At 39.0% G+C, this 15526-nt stretch overlaps 1 protein-coding gene across 1 annotated transcript in view; it reads left to right on the plus strand.

The window, feature by feature from the left end:
- The first annotated feature begins 492 nt into the window (after positions 1–492).
- LOC139139366 (mediator of RNA polymerase II transcription subunit 26-like) overlaps positions 493–15526 on the plus strand; it is a 33483-nt gene continuing 18449 nt past the window's right edge. Inside the window, exon 1 of the mRNA XM_070708265.1 lies at positions 493–700. Within this exon, the coding sequence (XP_070564366.1) occupies positions 638–700 (63 nt within the window). The 5' untranslated portion in view covers positions 493–637. The remainder of the gene's footprint in view (positions 701–15526) is intronic.

Raw genomic sequence — 15526 nt, forward strand, 5'->3', positions numbered from 1 at the left:
GGGAAATGTGTTCATTTATACCATTCCCATATGATCCCTGGTTCAAACAAAGGCTTTCATATAGTGACACACCATAAAAGTTTATAGTAGAATCGCCACCTCCGTGAACAGATCGGGAGTATCACGGTGTACATGTGTGCCGTATGCCGGTGTCTCGGATCGGTCAGAACGCCTGCGCGCGACGCACGGTGATCCACACACCCCATCAATGGTCTCGGAAGGAACATTCCAAACGCTACAACATACCGTCCATTACAGGACAGTCTGTTAAATGTGTAAGTTCCTTTCTGAATGTTAGTACTTCTTTCGAAATTTGTACTTTATTATATCATTGTGAAAAGGTCAAGTTTGTAGCTATTTATTACATTAAAATTCAAATGATGATTGTAATAAGGACCAAAATTCGATCAAAATTCGATCCTTCAACCCCTTGAATAAGAATATTGGTATATTCCAAAATTTCTGATGATGTCATCTTCGGTAATTTTCGGTAGTTTGACGTCATCTTCGGGCGCTATACCATCCCATAATATGTGCTTGAGTCGAAACTTACTGGGAAGTGCCGTGATGCCTGACAGTGAGAGAGGTAGCACGTCTACTGCACATTGGCGCAAATTGACCGACGAATTACGGTCAAATGCCACCAACTGTACAACAGATCAAGGAGCAGCTGCTGAAAGCAATAGATGAGGATGCAAATGTAAGAAAACAAATCTCTCTAATGACTTGTAGGAGCAAGTATTCGCAAAAATTATTTCCAACTCAATTTTCAAGATTGTTCGCGACGCATTTCCATATGACTGAATAAGAGTTCGCAGAGAAGTCTTCGTTGCTCGACAAGGATAGGGCCATGTTCATCGATTTTAGAGTTGAAATGTTCTTTAGATATTCCTACACGTGTTTGACTACATCTTAAATGGAATCTGTGTTATTCAGTGGCATTGTGAGGGTGGGAAACGGAGAGCGGATGGAGGCCTTGTGATGGGCAGCCATCTTGGATTTGCACGGGCAGTATAAATGGTGCGTGGTATGGTATCTATGCATGTAGCCAATTGTCAATCATGAGTAGGGGCAAAATTAACGGATGGCAATAGCTCGCAGCACGGAATGACGGTCAAATCACGGAATTTTACTATTTATAAGTGACTACAGTAATGATGAGTAAGAAAGTTTAGAAATGACAAAGTTCTCAGTACACATTCGATGGAATATTATTGATTTCAATGTGTAAACTGTTCTTATCCCTTCTAGTAGCTGTATGTCCGTAGCTGTGGTGTTTTCAGACGGGATTCCTGCCTTGAACGGGTTGATTTTTACCTTTACAACTTTTAACGCCTCCACCACAGATATTGGAACTTCCATAGACAAACGTCCAAATCTGCCTGCAAACACCCTGTGAGCAAGTTTGTACGACGATATTTCGAAAAGTTTACTTCAAAATTACAAATTGCCAACATTCATCGACAGCTTGATTTTTAGGGACTCACCACAACCAGAAATCCACCTTTATAACATTCACCAAAATATCACCTTTTTTTCTGGCTTTACCCGACATAACTACCTGGAGACCGTCATTTTTCCAGCGTAAAACGTGACGACGCTAGAAAAATGGGGATCTCCGGGTAGTCATGTCAGGTAAAGCTAGAAAAAAGGTGATATTTTGGTGAATTGTGAGTCGAATTTCTAGTCATGGTGAGTCCCTAATAACCAAGCTGATGATGAGTGTTGACAATTTGTAATTTGGATTTAAACTTTTAGAAAAATCGTCAAACAAACTTGCGCACAGGGTGCTTGCAGGCAGATTTGGACATTTGTCTATGAAAGTTCCCATAGCTGTGCAGTGGAGGGTAAACAGTTGTAAACCACAGCTATGGACCCATAGCTTCCCTTCTAGCAACCTCAGTGAACTAAACTTTACGGTCAAATGCCACCAACTAAACTTCTAAACATCGCAGTCAGAAAAATTGTAACAACAGAGCTCTGTTATTGAACATTAGGCCGAGCGGTTTTGACTGTGGCTACTCTGCTATGTGACTGGATACCATACGTTGTGAGTTCAAACCCGATTGAAACCACCGTATTTTCTACCCTGGGTTGATAGCTCTGCTGGTGGACAGAATTGTCCCCGGGGCTGTCTTTCGCCCAGTTTAAGGGTTGTATTCGTTGCTTCGCTTCGGTAAAGTTTGGTTGTGATGTATGATAGTGAGCATACAAGCGCGAGTGCTTCACAAACTCTACAGCCAGTCGAAGTCAGAAAAATTGTAACAAGTACAGTGTTCTCCCCAGGGAAAAGGTGAAGAGTAGCGGCTAATTTGCAAAAAATTTGCATATCCAATTTGCATAATATTGCAATGAATTTGAATATATCATCCCATATATCATCTATCATCCCTCACCACTATGAAGTTTGGATTACCATAGCACTGTACCAGCATCCAATGTTTTTTCAAATGACCTAGGTGGTCTTGTTACTGCTCATGCGCAGACTCACTAGAGTTTAAACCAAGAACTTAGGGGTTGACTAATCGGCCATAGTTTTCAAAGTTGAATCTCGATGTCAAATTCACTTCAATTGCTTCTTGATAGTCATTGTGGAATGGGAAAATTCACAAACAGAGAGGCTTGTTGCCACGGACAAGTAACTTTTGGCTTATTGACCTGAAAAATGAGTGAGTGTCCATAGATAATTCAAAGACCGGATTCGTTGACACCAAACTTGCTCGTGACTTTCATGCATGCCGTCTTTCCACATGCACAATGCCACTCATTGAGTCTGAACTGAACATTGAAGAGTACGATGCAGTGTACGTTTTAGTAGAAGTCCTGTTTTTTGTGTTGATTTCGCTACCGTACTTCATTTTTATGGTGTTATAAACCTTGATACAAAGCAAAAAAACTTCAGTTTTTCTCCTTCTTTCGATCGTACAGAGATGCTGTGTGACAGGAAAACCGTACGTGTCTAGTTCATTAGGGCAATGATCTTGTGAACATACGTTCAACAACTGAACAGCTTTTCGTATGCAAAATCAGCGTACAGTAATTAACCAGTGGTATTGTTAGTCCCCACGGACACCGTCCGGGGGGACTTATAGGTTTGGTCATGTCCGTGCGTGCGTGCGTGCGTCCGTCCGTTCACGCAGATATCTCAGAGATGCCTGGAGCGATTACATTCAAACTTGGTACAAGGACTACTTCATATGTCATACAGATGCACGTCAATTTGTTTTTTGATACGATCCAATATGGCCGCCAGGTGGCCATTTTATTACGATTTTTTCATGTACAGAGCCATAACTCAGACATGTTTCAACCGATTGTATTCAAAGCTGGTACAAGGACATTGACCAATGTCATAGATATGCACATTAATTTGTTTTGTAATACGATCCAATATGGCCACCAGGCGGCCATTTTGTTACGATTTTTTCATGTACAGAGCCATAATTCAGGCATATCTCAACTGACTTTATTCAAACTTTGTACAAGGACATTGACCTATGTCATACATATACACGTCGATTTATTTTGTGATACGATTCACTATGGCCGCCAGGCGGCCATTTTATTACGATTTTTTCATGTACAGAGCCATTACTCAGGCATGTTTCAACTGATTTTATTCAAAGTTGGTACAAGGACATTGACCAATGTCATAGATATGCACGTCAATTTGTTTTGTGATACGATTCAAAATGGCCGCCAGACGGCTATTTTACTACGATTTTTTCATGTACAGAGCCATTACTCAGGCATGTTTCAACTGATTTTATTCAAAGTTGGTACAAGGACATTGACCAATGTCATAGATATGCACGTCAATTTTTCATGTGATACGATCTAATATGGCTGCCGTGCGGCCATTTTGTTACGATTTTTTCATGTACAGAGCCATAACTCAGGCATATCACAACGGATTTTATTCAAACTTGGTACAAGGACATTGACCTATGTCATACATATGCACATTGATTTGTTTTGTGATACGATCCAATATGGCCGACATGTGGCCATTTTATTACGATTTTTTCATGTTCTGAACTACAGCTCAGACATGTATCAAGCGAATTTATTCAAAAGTATTTTTATCACAGACCTAATGAAGAGGACTCTATCCTCTCTGAGGACCTGTAAGCAAAGTACCCTTTAACAAGTGGGGACTGTGTCATCAACGATGACTTGTTTAAATAGCATTTTATTGAAAGGCATTCTATAGTACCATTGTTTTCATCAACTCTTTATGCAATTTTATGAACTGCTTGACCTCAAAAATGTCATAGACATTCATGTTGATTGTTCAAAGCATTGAACTGCAAGTGCCGGTCGGTCACTTGTCAATGCTGGTCGGAAATTCTAAGTGCCGGACGGGTCGACCAGCGCCGACCGGGGAGAACCCTGCACTGCGTGTTGACAAACTGTGAATGAAGCTAGTCAAAACAAGGGTAGCGGAAACTGTCAAAAGCGTAGCGGAACAATGGGAAGCATAGCGGGGCAAAGTGTAAGCGTAGCGGGGCCGCTACACTAAAACTGCCTAGGGAGAACACTGAAGTAGCTCGGTTATTGAACCAATCTTTTTGAGATTGGGGATTTGGCGGTGCAGTTCTGTCTGGGGCTTCTCCGCTAGGTGACTGGATATCATACGTTGTGAGTTCGAACCCGATTGAAACCACCATATTTCAACAAGCATAATTTGGTCGATGATGGCTGTCTTCAATCAAAGCAAATCTCCAGTGATATAGGGTATTTTTATTTGTGATTTTCAGACTTAGCATGGGCAAGAACATAAACAAAGCTGTGAGTTGCTATACAATATGAATCATACAGATATTTGTCAGAGTTGGAACAAAATAGATCAGAAAAAAGTGGCTTTTCTATTATGCAGTAAATTCTAGTAATGCAATTTACAGTTCTTGGTCCAGCTTCTATACGTCTTCAGTTTCCCTACATGTTTACATTTTAATCCTTTTTGGGGCATTGTTGCCAATTGAATAGTTGGCAAATTGCTGAAACTTTACTGGTTGTACAATGTTTGTAAGTAGTAGCTTTGTATCCTATGCATAGAATGTTTCAAAATTTTGCAGTAGTGTTTGCTCGGAAGAATCTGGTATACTTTTGGACCAATCATAGAAGCTTAGGGCATGCACAAAAATACAAATTCAGTTTTTCCGCTGCCCGCTCGCCAAATCGCAAATGCGAGAAAAAAGTAGCGTTTGGCGAGAAGATTTCGGCAAAAATTAGCCAAACTTGTGAATCAAAAATTGCACCATGACGTCATCACTTTGTCTGTCCGCGCGCTGTCCTGCTTTCAACTTGAGATGTAATGCTTTATCTCTGTGCATCCCTGACCTTATGCGTCAGGAGATCGTATTTGTAACACATACAGTAATGAATAAAATTGTAACAAAATAGCTCACAAACCAAAAGTGCCCATATGTTTACCATAACTATTTGACTAAAATGTTGCTAAGTTTTGGGTTGGACTACGCGCAATGTACCTACAGATTACTCCGTGCACTGTGCAGTACAGTGACGGTACGTCGTCAACACAACTTTCCTTTTTTAGCTCACATTTGGTTATACCAATGTGAGTTTATCGTATAGGCTGAAGTAGATGGTGTATGTATGTATGTATGTATGTATGTACAGTATGTCCGTCAACATCAAAAACATGCAAACCGCTGCACGTTTCAGCTTGATATTTGGTGTGTGGATGCATCCTGGGCTATAGATGGGATTTTGTCCAAATGAAGTCTGCATTACCAAAATTATGCAAATGAGCTTACAAAATGTGAAAATGGTTAAGAATAAATAACTCAAGAACTGCTTTTTTGATTGCTTTGAAAATTTGTGTGCAAGTACCCTAGGTGAACCTTATACAGTTTTATGAATATTGTGAAGATATCCTTAATTTTGTATTTTTGCTGAATTTTTTTGTGATTTTTCTCATTTTCAGTAAAAATTCTTCTTCTCTGAAACCGCCAACCCAATCGCTCTGAAATTTGGGTTGTCTCTTTACAAGGGTGTTACTCTTCTAATTTGTTGAAGTTATGACAAAATTGGGAAAATTACTATTTTTAAGCAATTTTGTCATTTTTGGTCAAAAATCTTAAACAGTATTTCCTTTTTAAAACCCCTGGACAGACAGCTTTCATATTTGGTACGCAGACGTACAGAGATGACAATAGTTAGATATGTTGAAATTGTCCTGAAATATAAAAATTTGTATTTTTAAGACAATATTGTCATTTTTGGTCAAGAAAACTTTATCTCAAAATTACTTGTTTGATAGCTTTGTAATTTGGTATAAAGTCCCTTGTTTGATAGCTTTGTAATTTGGTATAAAGTCCCGAAAGATTTTATTAGGTAAATTTTCTGCTCAAAGTGTTGGGAAACCCCAAAATTTGTTTATTTTAGGTAATTTTCTCAGTTTTTGACCTTAAATGACCTACACCAACCCAGGATATGTTGTGAGACAATTTTGGAGGCTGTGAACATAATGTTGTCATATTTGGTATCAATTTGTAGGAAAATTGATCCAGAAAACAAAGCTGAGATTGTTTTTTCATTTTGGACTAATTTTTGCAACTTTTCTTTGTAAGACATACAAGAACTGATGAGAAATTTGGATCCAGGATAATTCCAGATGTTGTGATCACCGCCAACAGTGGAAGGCATTTCACTATCTTTAACTACCTTAAATGCTGTTTTCATTAGAATGATAACACTCATGGCATTAATTAAAAAATCTCCAAGGTTGTAAATATACTTCCTGTCATTTGGTCTTATGTAATACCAAGGGGTGGAACATTTGATATTCAGGAGGGGTAGGGTCTAGAAGATTGATGATGTAGCATTACTTTTTTACCAGATCCCTTGTGCATTTTTTGCCCACTCCCACCTTTTCTTTTTATCAAGCCTTCTCTGATTTTTGTTGTTGACATTTGCTCCCATTGCTATAGAAGTTGATATGCATGTTCCTAAAGATGACCTCCAGTACCTAAGTTGGAGACTTATTTGCTTTTGTCGTTCTTGTTTTTCCTGGTTTAAATATTTCTCGAATGGACCAATTCAAACCGAATGTGAGCACATAGTGTCCTTGACGGTATTTTTTAGTTTGGCAGCTGCACCAATATGGGGGAGAAACCACCCCTAACGCAGGTTCTAAGCGCAAGTACAGCTATGAAATGGAAAGAAAGATTATGATCAGAGTAGGAAAGTCGACCATGAATTTGAAAAGTTAGGTAACAGCATGGTCAAAAGCATACGCATGGCTTTTTTTACAACGTAGAGCGAGTAAGGCACTCCTGAACAGCGAAAATGTTCTTGATGTATTGCTGCCAACAAGAAAATATCTTTACTGACATTAGAAACTTGTGTGAATTGGCTTCCTTAAAGATAAATTCGCAAGAATTTTAAGTGTATTGTGACTTGATATCGTAAACAGATTTTCAGAGAAGACACTCGCTCGTCCGCCGAGTCGACGTACTTCCGCATTCATCTCGTGCAAAAGCGCAAGTCTTGTCGCGATATTTGAGCATTTAACTTGATCATCAGAGAAACAAAAAGATGTTTCTCCATATCAAAACATATGTTTTATATTTTAGGGTTCTGTTTACGTAATAGACATGAACATTTGCATTTATGATCCGTGATTTCCGCAATCTGTGGCATGGTTCAAGCTGGCCGTGAATACGCACTGATGTTTTTGGTGATGACCCCTGACCCAAGCGTCATCGATACACTGTGCGCTGTCCGAGCATCAAACGCTCAAAGCCCACACATCGACCGCCATCTTGGAAGTCGCCTGACCTGCTTACGTCACATGGCACTGTAGACATCATTTCGCGACCAAAAAGTTAATCCACACTCATATTTTTAAAAACTTTGCGCAAAATAAAAAAAGGTGACAAGAATGCAAAAGAAAGTTTGCACGATTAGCCAAAAAACTTGTAAAATGACAGTGACCCCAACATCAAGAAACTAGGTCAAGTCAGCGTAGTGTAATATGACACACATGTAATGTGTGCAGCCCACGAACTCTACCATTCTCCTGCTCTGATACTTTCACCGTTTGTCTCAACAACAAGAACAGAAAAATAATTAAATACAAATGCACATTCGTAATACTGCCATGGAGATTGTAGACTAACCGTCATCAGGTATAGAACGCTCTGAGGACATGTCCCTCTTAAGAATCAACTGAATAGCTTATTGATTTTATGTGGGGTTTGTATAAGACTATCACATCGACAGGTTAAAAATGGTCTTTACAAGCAATCCTGGTGAGAACTATAGCCGGTCGCCTTCAGAGACATGTCCACTCTCCGAAGGTCTAACTAAAAGTGCTAAAAGCACCCTTGGAATGGGTACATGTGCGCATTGCGTAATACAAAAGATCAACATGAAGTAGTGGATGTGAAGTGATGACTCATTTCACATGACTTTGAATTCGAACTATGGCCAAATAAAGGGATATTGATTTCCTAGATGGAATCTGACTACCTATGGTCGCCGCTCCTTCTCTGTAGCAGCTTCTGTCCTTTGGAACTCTTTGCCCCTGGACATAAAAACCTCTCCTAATGTCAACATTTTCAAAAGACGCTTAAACACTTACATCTTCCACAGAGCATTTTCATTGTAACTCTAAGCGCCACTGAGCATTGTTTAACTTTGGATATCAGGCGCTATACAAATTTTTTTACATAGATACATAGATAGACGCCTTATAAACCTTTTTTGAGGATCGCAATTTTGACCGATAGCTTTGACCACCAGCATTTTCATGGCGTCGACGTCACTGTAATCCCCCCCCCCACGTAACTTGATAAACGGCCATTGAAACGGCGCTCGATCAACATGTCAAAGTCGCGGCCACACCGATGTGCCGCTCGGCGGGTGTTTTTCAACACCTATGTACGTGTCAATTGATTAACCCTTTAAACCCAGCTCGGACATAAATGTCTGATGACATCATAGAGTACTAGGGGGTCAGGGTGCAAAGGGTTAATGTAAACTCGTCAATCGACATGAAAAAGTCTTTTCAGGATTAAAAACGATGTTGATAAGGCTAGTTTTGGCAGATGTCCCATGCCAATGAATACACTGAGCTGTCAAGTGAGGCTGTCAATCAAGCGTGTCGGGAAAAATTTGAAACGTCACGGCACGTTTTGATGGTTGAAGGGCCTTGGGAGAACACTGGACCTTTTGTAATTAGTATAGCGGCTTACAGTGGTTTTATGTCTTCACCACCATGGAACTCATTTTTGGTCATTAAGCCCCACCTGTATCACAGTATTTTTAATCACAGACCTAATTAATGAAGAGGACTCTTTCCTCTCAGAGGACTTGTAATTAAAGGACCAATTAACAAGTGGGGACTGTTTCATTGTCAATGACATGTTTATCAAAATTTAGGCAAAAATCTGAAAAAAATTGACTGGGGTATATTTTTTAAAGGTGACAAAAATTGATTTTGGCGCTCAAAGGGTTAAGGAGCATTCCACAAATTCATTTCAAAATCATACTTTTGCCTGTACACAAAACTTTCTAGACATCGGCCTGAAACAGTTCTGGTTGAGATTATGTGTAAACTGGACCTCTTAGATGTAAATAAGTGTCACTGCACATGTGTATACCCTTGTCCAAGATGTACGCAGCATATTATTAATATCGTAGAAATATTATCCCTGTAGATGTTGGAATATAATGGTCAAAACCTATATATACTTGCATGTATTAACATTGAGTTCAAAGATCACTATTAACACAGGAACACTATGACTAAACAAACTTATCATGCCTATCAACAAAAAGGATTAATCTGCTTCGATTCTGTTGTAACTCCTTCTTTTTGTACCTCAATGGTTGAAATGATGCGACATACATGATGTCAGCGAACTTTCCTCTATATTTCAGTGTTCTCCCCAGAAATTTTGCTGGAGTGGTGGCTAATTAGCATAATAATTTGCATATTAATTTACATAATTTAATCTATGACCTGCAGTAGGTTCAAATATAACTGTCAATACCTTAAAAAAATGCAGTATGTGTTATCAGCTTTCCACATATCCATAGACTAAAGACCAGTTCTATTGAATCTTGTTTATAAAGTAGTTGCTTCTCTGTCAGAAAAATCAGAAAAAAGAGACCCACCGCCAGAACCAATGTTGGTAAGATTAATCAGGGATTGTTATCAGGATGAATGAGGAATGTTAACTACTTTAAAACAATCATCTTTATTTTTTCTCAAAGTATTCTCCAACTATTGAACAAAGACACAAGTAATATCTCTCTCTCAACTTGCTGACCTTCCGTTTCAATTAATTATAGTTTTAACAAATAAGACTTTGAAACATTAAAGGAAATGAGTCTTCCGCTTGACTGTTTATGATCAAAGGCGAATGAACCTTCTGATCTCCAAAGTTTTAGAGTGGACGTACGGTAGACCATGGACGTCCACGGGTAGACAAACGCATGTATCCCAGGCATGTATCCCATCATCGGCCAATTTGCAAACAGTTGGAAAGAGTAATGGAAAGGGCTAAATGTAAGGCTAATACTATTTTTATCAGCTCCGCTGTCAGCAATGCAGAGCTGATCAAAAAGGCCGATTTTCAATTGTCGTCCATCGCCCGTCATCTGTCAACAATTGCCTTCTCCTCTGAAACCGCAAGTCCAATTGCTTTGAAATTTCATGCAGTTCACTTGAGGTGACATCACTAAAGTTTGCTCAGATCGTGGTGAAATTTGCATATTTGTATTTTTGGGGCATTTTTTGCTGTTTTTGGTAAAAAAATCTCTGAAACTGCTTGTCCAATTGCTTTGAAATTTGATATGCAGTTCAGTTAGAGTGACTTCAGTTAGAATTGTTCAAATCGTGGTGAAATTTGCATATTTGTATTTTTAAGGCAATTCTTGTCGTTTTTGGTCAAAAAATCTTAAAAAAATTTTTTTTTCAAAACTACAATTCAGATAGCTTTGATATTTGGTACATAGGTTTTTAGGGCAATTTTTCTCATTTTCGGTCAAAAATCATTTTCTCTGAATTGACTATTCTGATTGCTTTGAAACTTGGTATGTATAGAGGAAACCTTAGATGAGCGTTTTCAAATTGTGGTGAAATTTTCTTATTTTTTTGGGGGGGGGGCAATTTTTCACATTTTGGGTCAATAAATCATTTTCTCTGAAATCGCTCGTCCAATTCCTTTGAAACTTGGTATGCATGTTCCACGGGGTAAACTTAGTTAAGTATACTCAATCTGGCCTGCCACATCAAACCAAATGTGAGCCAAGTGTCATTGATTATGTTTTATTTCTTTCTTTGAACTGAAACCTTTGAGTCCCATACACAAATGTGCAGCATTCTTGAAAATCTCTGAAAGGGGGATGGGTCTTATATACACAAGCTTGATTATACTCAGACAAGTATGCTAGGACAAGTGTCTGTATGTCTTATACATGAGTACTTCCATGTGCAAATCATTGTGTAGGTTTTTTGCAAATTAGCCACACATTTATTTTGATCCTGGGGAGATTACCCTAGATTGTGCCATTTTATTGAAAAATAGATTGTTTACTGGGTTGAAGTAAGAACTGGTTACCCTCACTTCTACCTCAATGGCATGTACTGTATTACAGCTGTAAGATGTGACCTTTGAGATCTTACAAGTGTAAAACAATATACAAGAGTAAAACAATATGCAAGAAAGTCTGCATGTGGTTTTCAAACTTGTTCCATAGAGAAAGGTTGAAAAAAATAATCTAATGAAAGCAGTGGTTTCAATTGGAAATTTTAGAGTAATGACTTCTGTCATAACAATGTATAAACTTTTTCACATAAGCAGATGATATTTTTTAGTTTCTATATTTGGTGCAGTAGCAGTGTTCTCCCCAGGCCGTTTAACAGGATCGGCCCCGATCCTTTATTTTTTTCGCCTGATCCTTTATTTTTTCACCCAATCCTTTATTTTTCATGCCGATCCTGTTTCATGTCGGCTGATACTCTTTTTAAATGTGGCTGAAGTCTTTGTTTCTCGGCGGCGATTTTCTCGGCGGCGATTTTGTCACTTGTATTTCAGCGAGCATATCAAGTGTGAAACGGTTCTTATGTGGCTATAACATGACGTACCAGATGATTAACCCTTAAAACGCCATGCCCGTATATATCCGTACACGCCCAACTCACGCTGAGCGCCACGCACGGATATATCCGTACACGGCCTGAGGTTTGCTCAGGCAAAGTTTGGAACTTGTTTTCCCGCGTTTAACAGGTCACCTGACAAATAAATCCATTCCTTACCCTTTGAACCCACTTCAGGTCCATATAAGGACTAAAATAATGACATCATCTGTTGTAGCTACGGCAATTTCCAGTAATTTGAGCAACCTTTCGAGGAAATCGGGTGAACTATTTTTACCATGAATATCTAATCGGATCTGGTCGCTGACTTCGCCGAAGTGAGAGACATTCCGAACGCTTTTTCCTGCTGTACATCCTAAAGACGAGCGTTTTGTGACAAGTTATTGGCCATTTCTTTATAGAGATGACATATTTTGGTATTTTTTTGAGAATAATCTCTGAGAAAATGAAGACTTTTTTTGATCGGCCGAACGTGATTTTGAAGTTGAACAGCGGCTTGAATGGCGTCACCACGGAGTATCGCATTGACCAGCCTCTCTGAAAGCTCAAGTTTGAGTATGTCAGTTGGGTTTTCTAGGCCGAAAACACAAAAGATGAAGAAATTTGAAAGGATTTTCACTAAATCTTAATTTAATATGTGATTTTGGAGCAATCAGGTCTGTTTATGTCAAGTAAACTTTGGTATCGCGGCATTCTTCACCGTGTATCGAGACGGCCAAGATGGCCGCCGATCACGGGTTTGTGTGTACAAAACGTACAACATGGCACGTTCCGAACTGTTGATCTCGCGTCATATTCCTACAGTACACAACGAAACTTGCGTTCAGGCTCGGCGGGTTTTTGATGGCGATTAGACGCGTTCAAGACGCGTGCGAGACGCGTCTAAGACGCGTCTAAAACACGACCCTTCCAGCTCATTATCTCACAATGGAAAGAAGGTCATGAGTGGCCTTTGTTATGTAAATACAATACTCCACTACGTCGCGTTTTTGTCACGTTCTAGACGCTCCAATTCCTTTCGTCTACTATGATATAATGTTGTCTAATCTAGCAACTTTTTGCCTAGTCGATGTTTTATAGTGCAAACATTTGGAGAAAAGACCGATTGATTATATGTTGTTGCTCCAAAACCACCCAACTAAACTCATTGCATTACCGATATCAAGTTGACCATGCGTTGTTCACTATGCATGTCCATGAGAAAGTCATTATCGAATGGCCTGGACCGATGCCATGAAGTAATTGCTAGTACATGAAATCAAAATCTTTCCTTCTGAAATATTTTGAATATCGAAATACCGAAAGTACTAGTAGTAAATGTATGTACAGTCGTGGTATGTTGACAAAATGAACAGAAACACTGTTCATTCATGTGTCTGCGAGCTTTTTTATTACACTGTATGCATATATATTATTGCCTGATTACTGTATTACTGTTTAACCCTTGCGTCCATTTTACACAGGCATAGGATTAAAAAACACCAAGAAACGACAGCCCGCATAGGAAATAAAATTTATAACGAAAACCCAGATCTTGTATTTTTCGTCTTTTCCTTTTTTTAATAATCGTTGCGAAGTTGCGTTACGCGTTAGATGAAAGCCACACAATAAAACAGAGTGATTAGTTGATGAGTACGTTGTTACGAAAAATCATGTCTACGCAGTTGTAATTTGTTACTCGTTCGCGGCATAATTGTCGAGCAGGTGATAGTCAAGGGGCTGAGTCGATACTAAATACGGTCTCACATTTATTCCGCACCGTTTGGAGAGGTAGCACGTATCAGTTATTGTTAAAAAGTAACGATTTAATTCCCATTTGAGTAAAATAACTCGACAGTTGTAAATGGAATTAATGTTCGAACCCAATCGAAATTTACCTCTGCTCTGGCGGAAATCAACCATAGGCAGGCTTTACGCAGCTTTCCCGCAATTTCGATGATCATATTATGTCTGCAAACGACATTTTACGTCTTCATTGTCATTATTTGCAATACCAGAGAAATGAAGACCATCGGAAATACAGAATACCAAATAAACATTTAAAGTTTTAAAAAGGAACTTCCAAATATAGAGGGAATGGCTCGGCAATTTCAGGGTTGCGTTGTACTAAATTCTGAATGAAGTTACAAATGCGAGTTCGGAGTCTGGCAACAAACTTTTATTAAATACATTATTATTCGATCACTGTGTTATTGTTTAAACCACTTGCGCCCTTTTTACACAGGCATAGGATGAAAAGACCAAGAAATGACAGCTATCATGGGAATAAAATTAATTACGAAAACCAGCTTGTATTTTTTGTCTTTCCTTTCTTCATAATCTTTCCGAAGTTGCGTTGTGCGTTAGATGAACGCTACGCAATAAAAAGAGTGATTAGTTGATGAGTACGTTTTTACATTACATTACACTTTCTGCCTCCATGGTTTTTACGAAAAAATCATGTCTACGCAGTTGTAATTTGTTACTCGTTTGTGGCATAATATTGTCGAGCAGATCATGGTCAAGGGGCTGAATCGATACTAAATACGGTCTCGCAGTCACATTTCACCATGTGGAGAGAGCACGTAGCAGCTACGGTATTGTTAAAAACCCAACGATTTCATTCTCATTGGAGTATAATAACGCGACAGTTGTAAATGCAGTTCATGTTATATTGTTATGTCGAAAACACTGGCGCAAACGGTTAGATAAATAACCCACGAAATTATCGAGAAAGTGAAGATCGCATCGTCATTGCAAAAGCATGGCCGCCATGCACGACATGTACGATGACCTTTGGACTCTGCATGACCTAACACATGACATTGTCATCAAGGTGGCAATATTGTCGATTAAAGTAATTTCGAAAACAACTGCAGTGATAAATATTTCTTCTAAAATGAATCTGCTAAAAATGACACGGCAAACGAGGTTTAAATCTTCTTTCTTTTCCATTAAGATCATGACAGAAGCATTTCATTTTAATGTGAACGTAAACGAAATTTACCTTTGGCGGAAATCAACCACAGGCAGGCTTTACGCCGCTTTGCTCTTCCATTTTAACCCAGGCAATTTCGATGGATATGTAATCTCGTATTGGCGGTCAACAACGCTTTCAGTTGTGACGCAACATACTCTGAATTTACAGGAAGAATGTATTCTTAAAAGGTTACCTTGTCAGTTGCTTGACATGTATCATGTCATTGTCACTTTACAGCGACAATGACATGATGCTCTGACACTCGGAGAGTGATAACTTATCCTTGTCACTGTCGGCAAACGTAACCCAAGTGCAGCAAAGACAATGTCGTAATTCTGCTGGTAATGTGCAGTATTGTACATGCTGTTACGCAACTGGATTGATTGGGAGAACAAATGTTCATGTACTTTTATAAGTGCACATTCATGAGC

This window comes from Ptychodera flava, chromosome 8 (assembly GCF_041260155.1).
Source record: "Ptychodera flava strain L36383 chromosome 8, AS_Pfla_20210202, whole genome shotgun sequence".
Classification (NCBI taxonomy): Eukaryota; Metazoa; Hemichordata; class Enteropneusta; family Ptychoderidae; genus Ptychodera; species Ptychodera flava.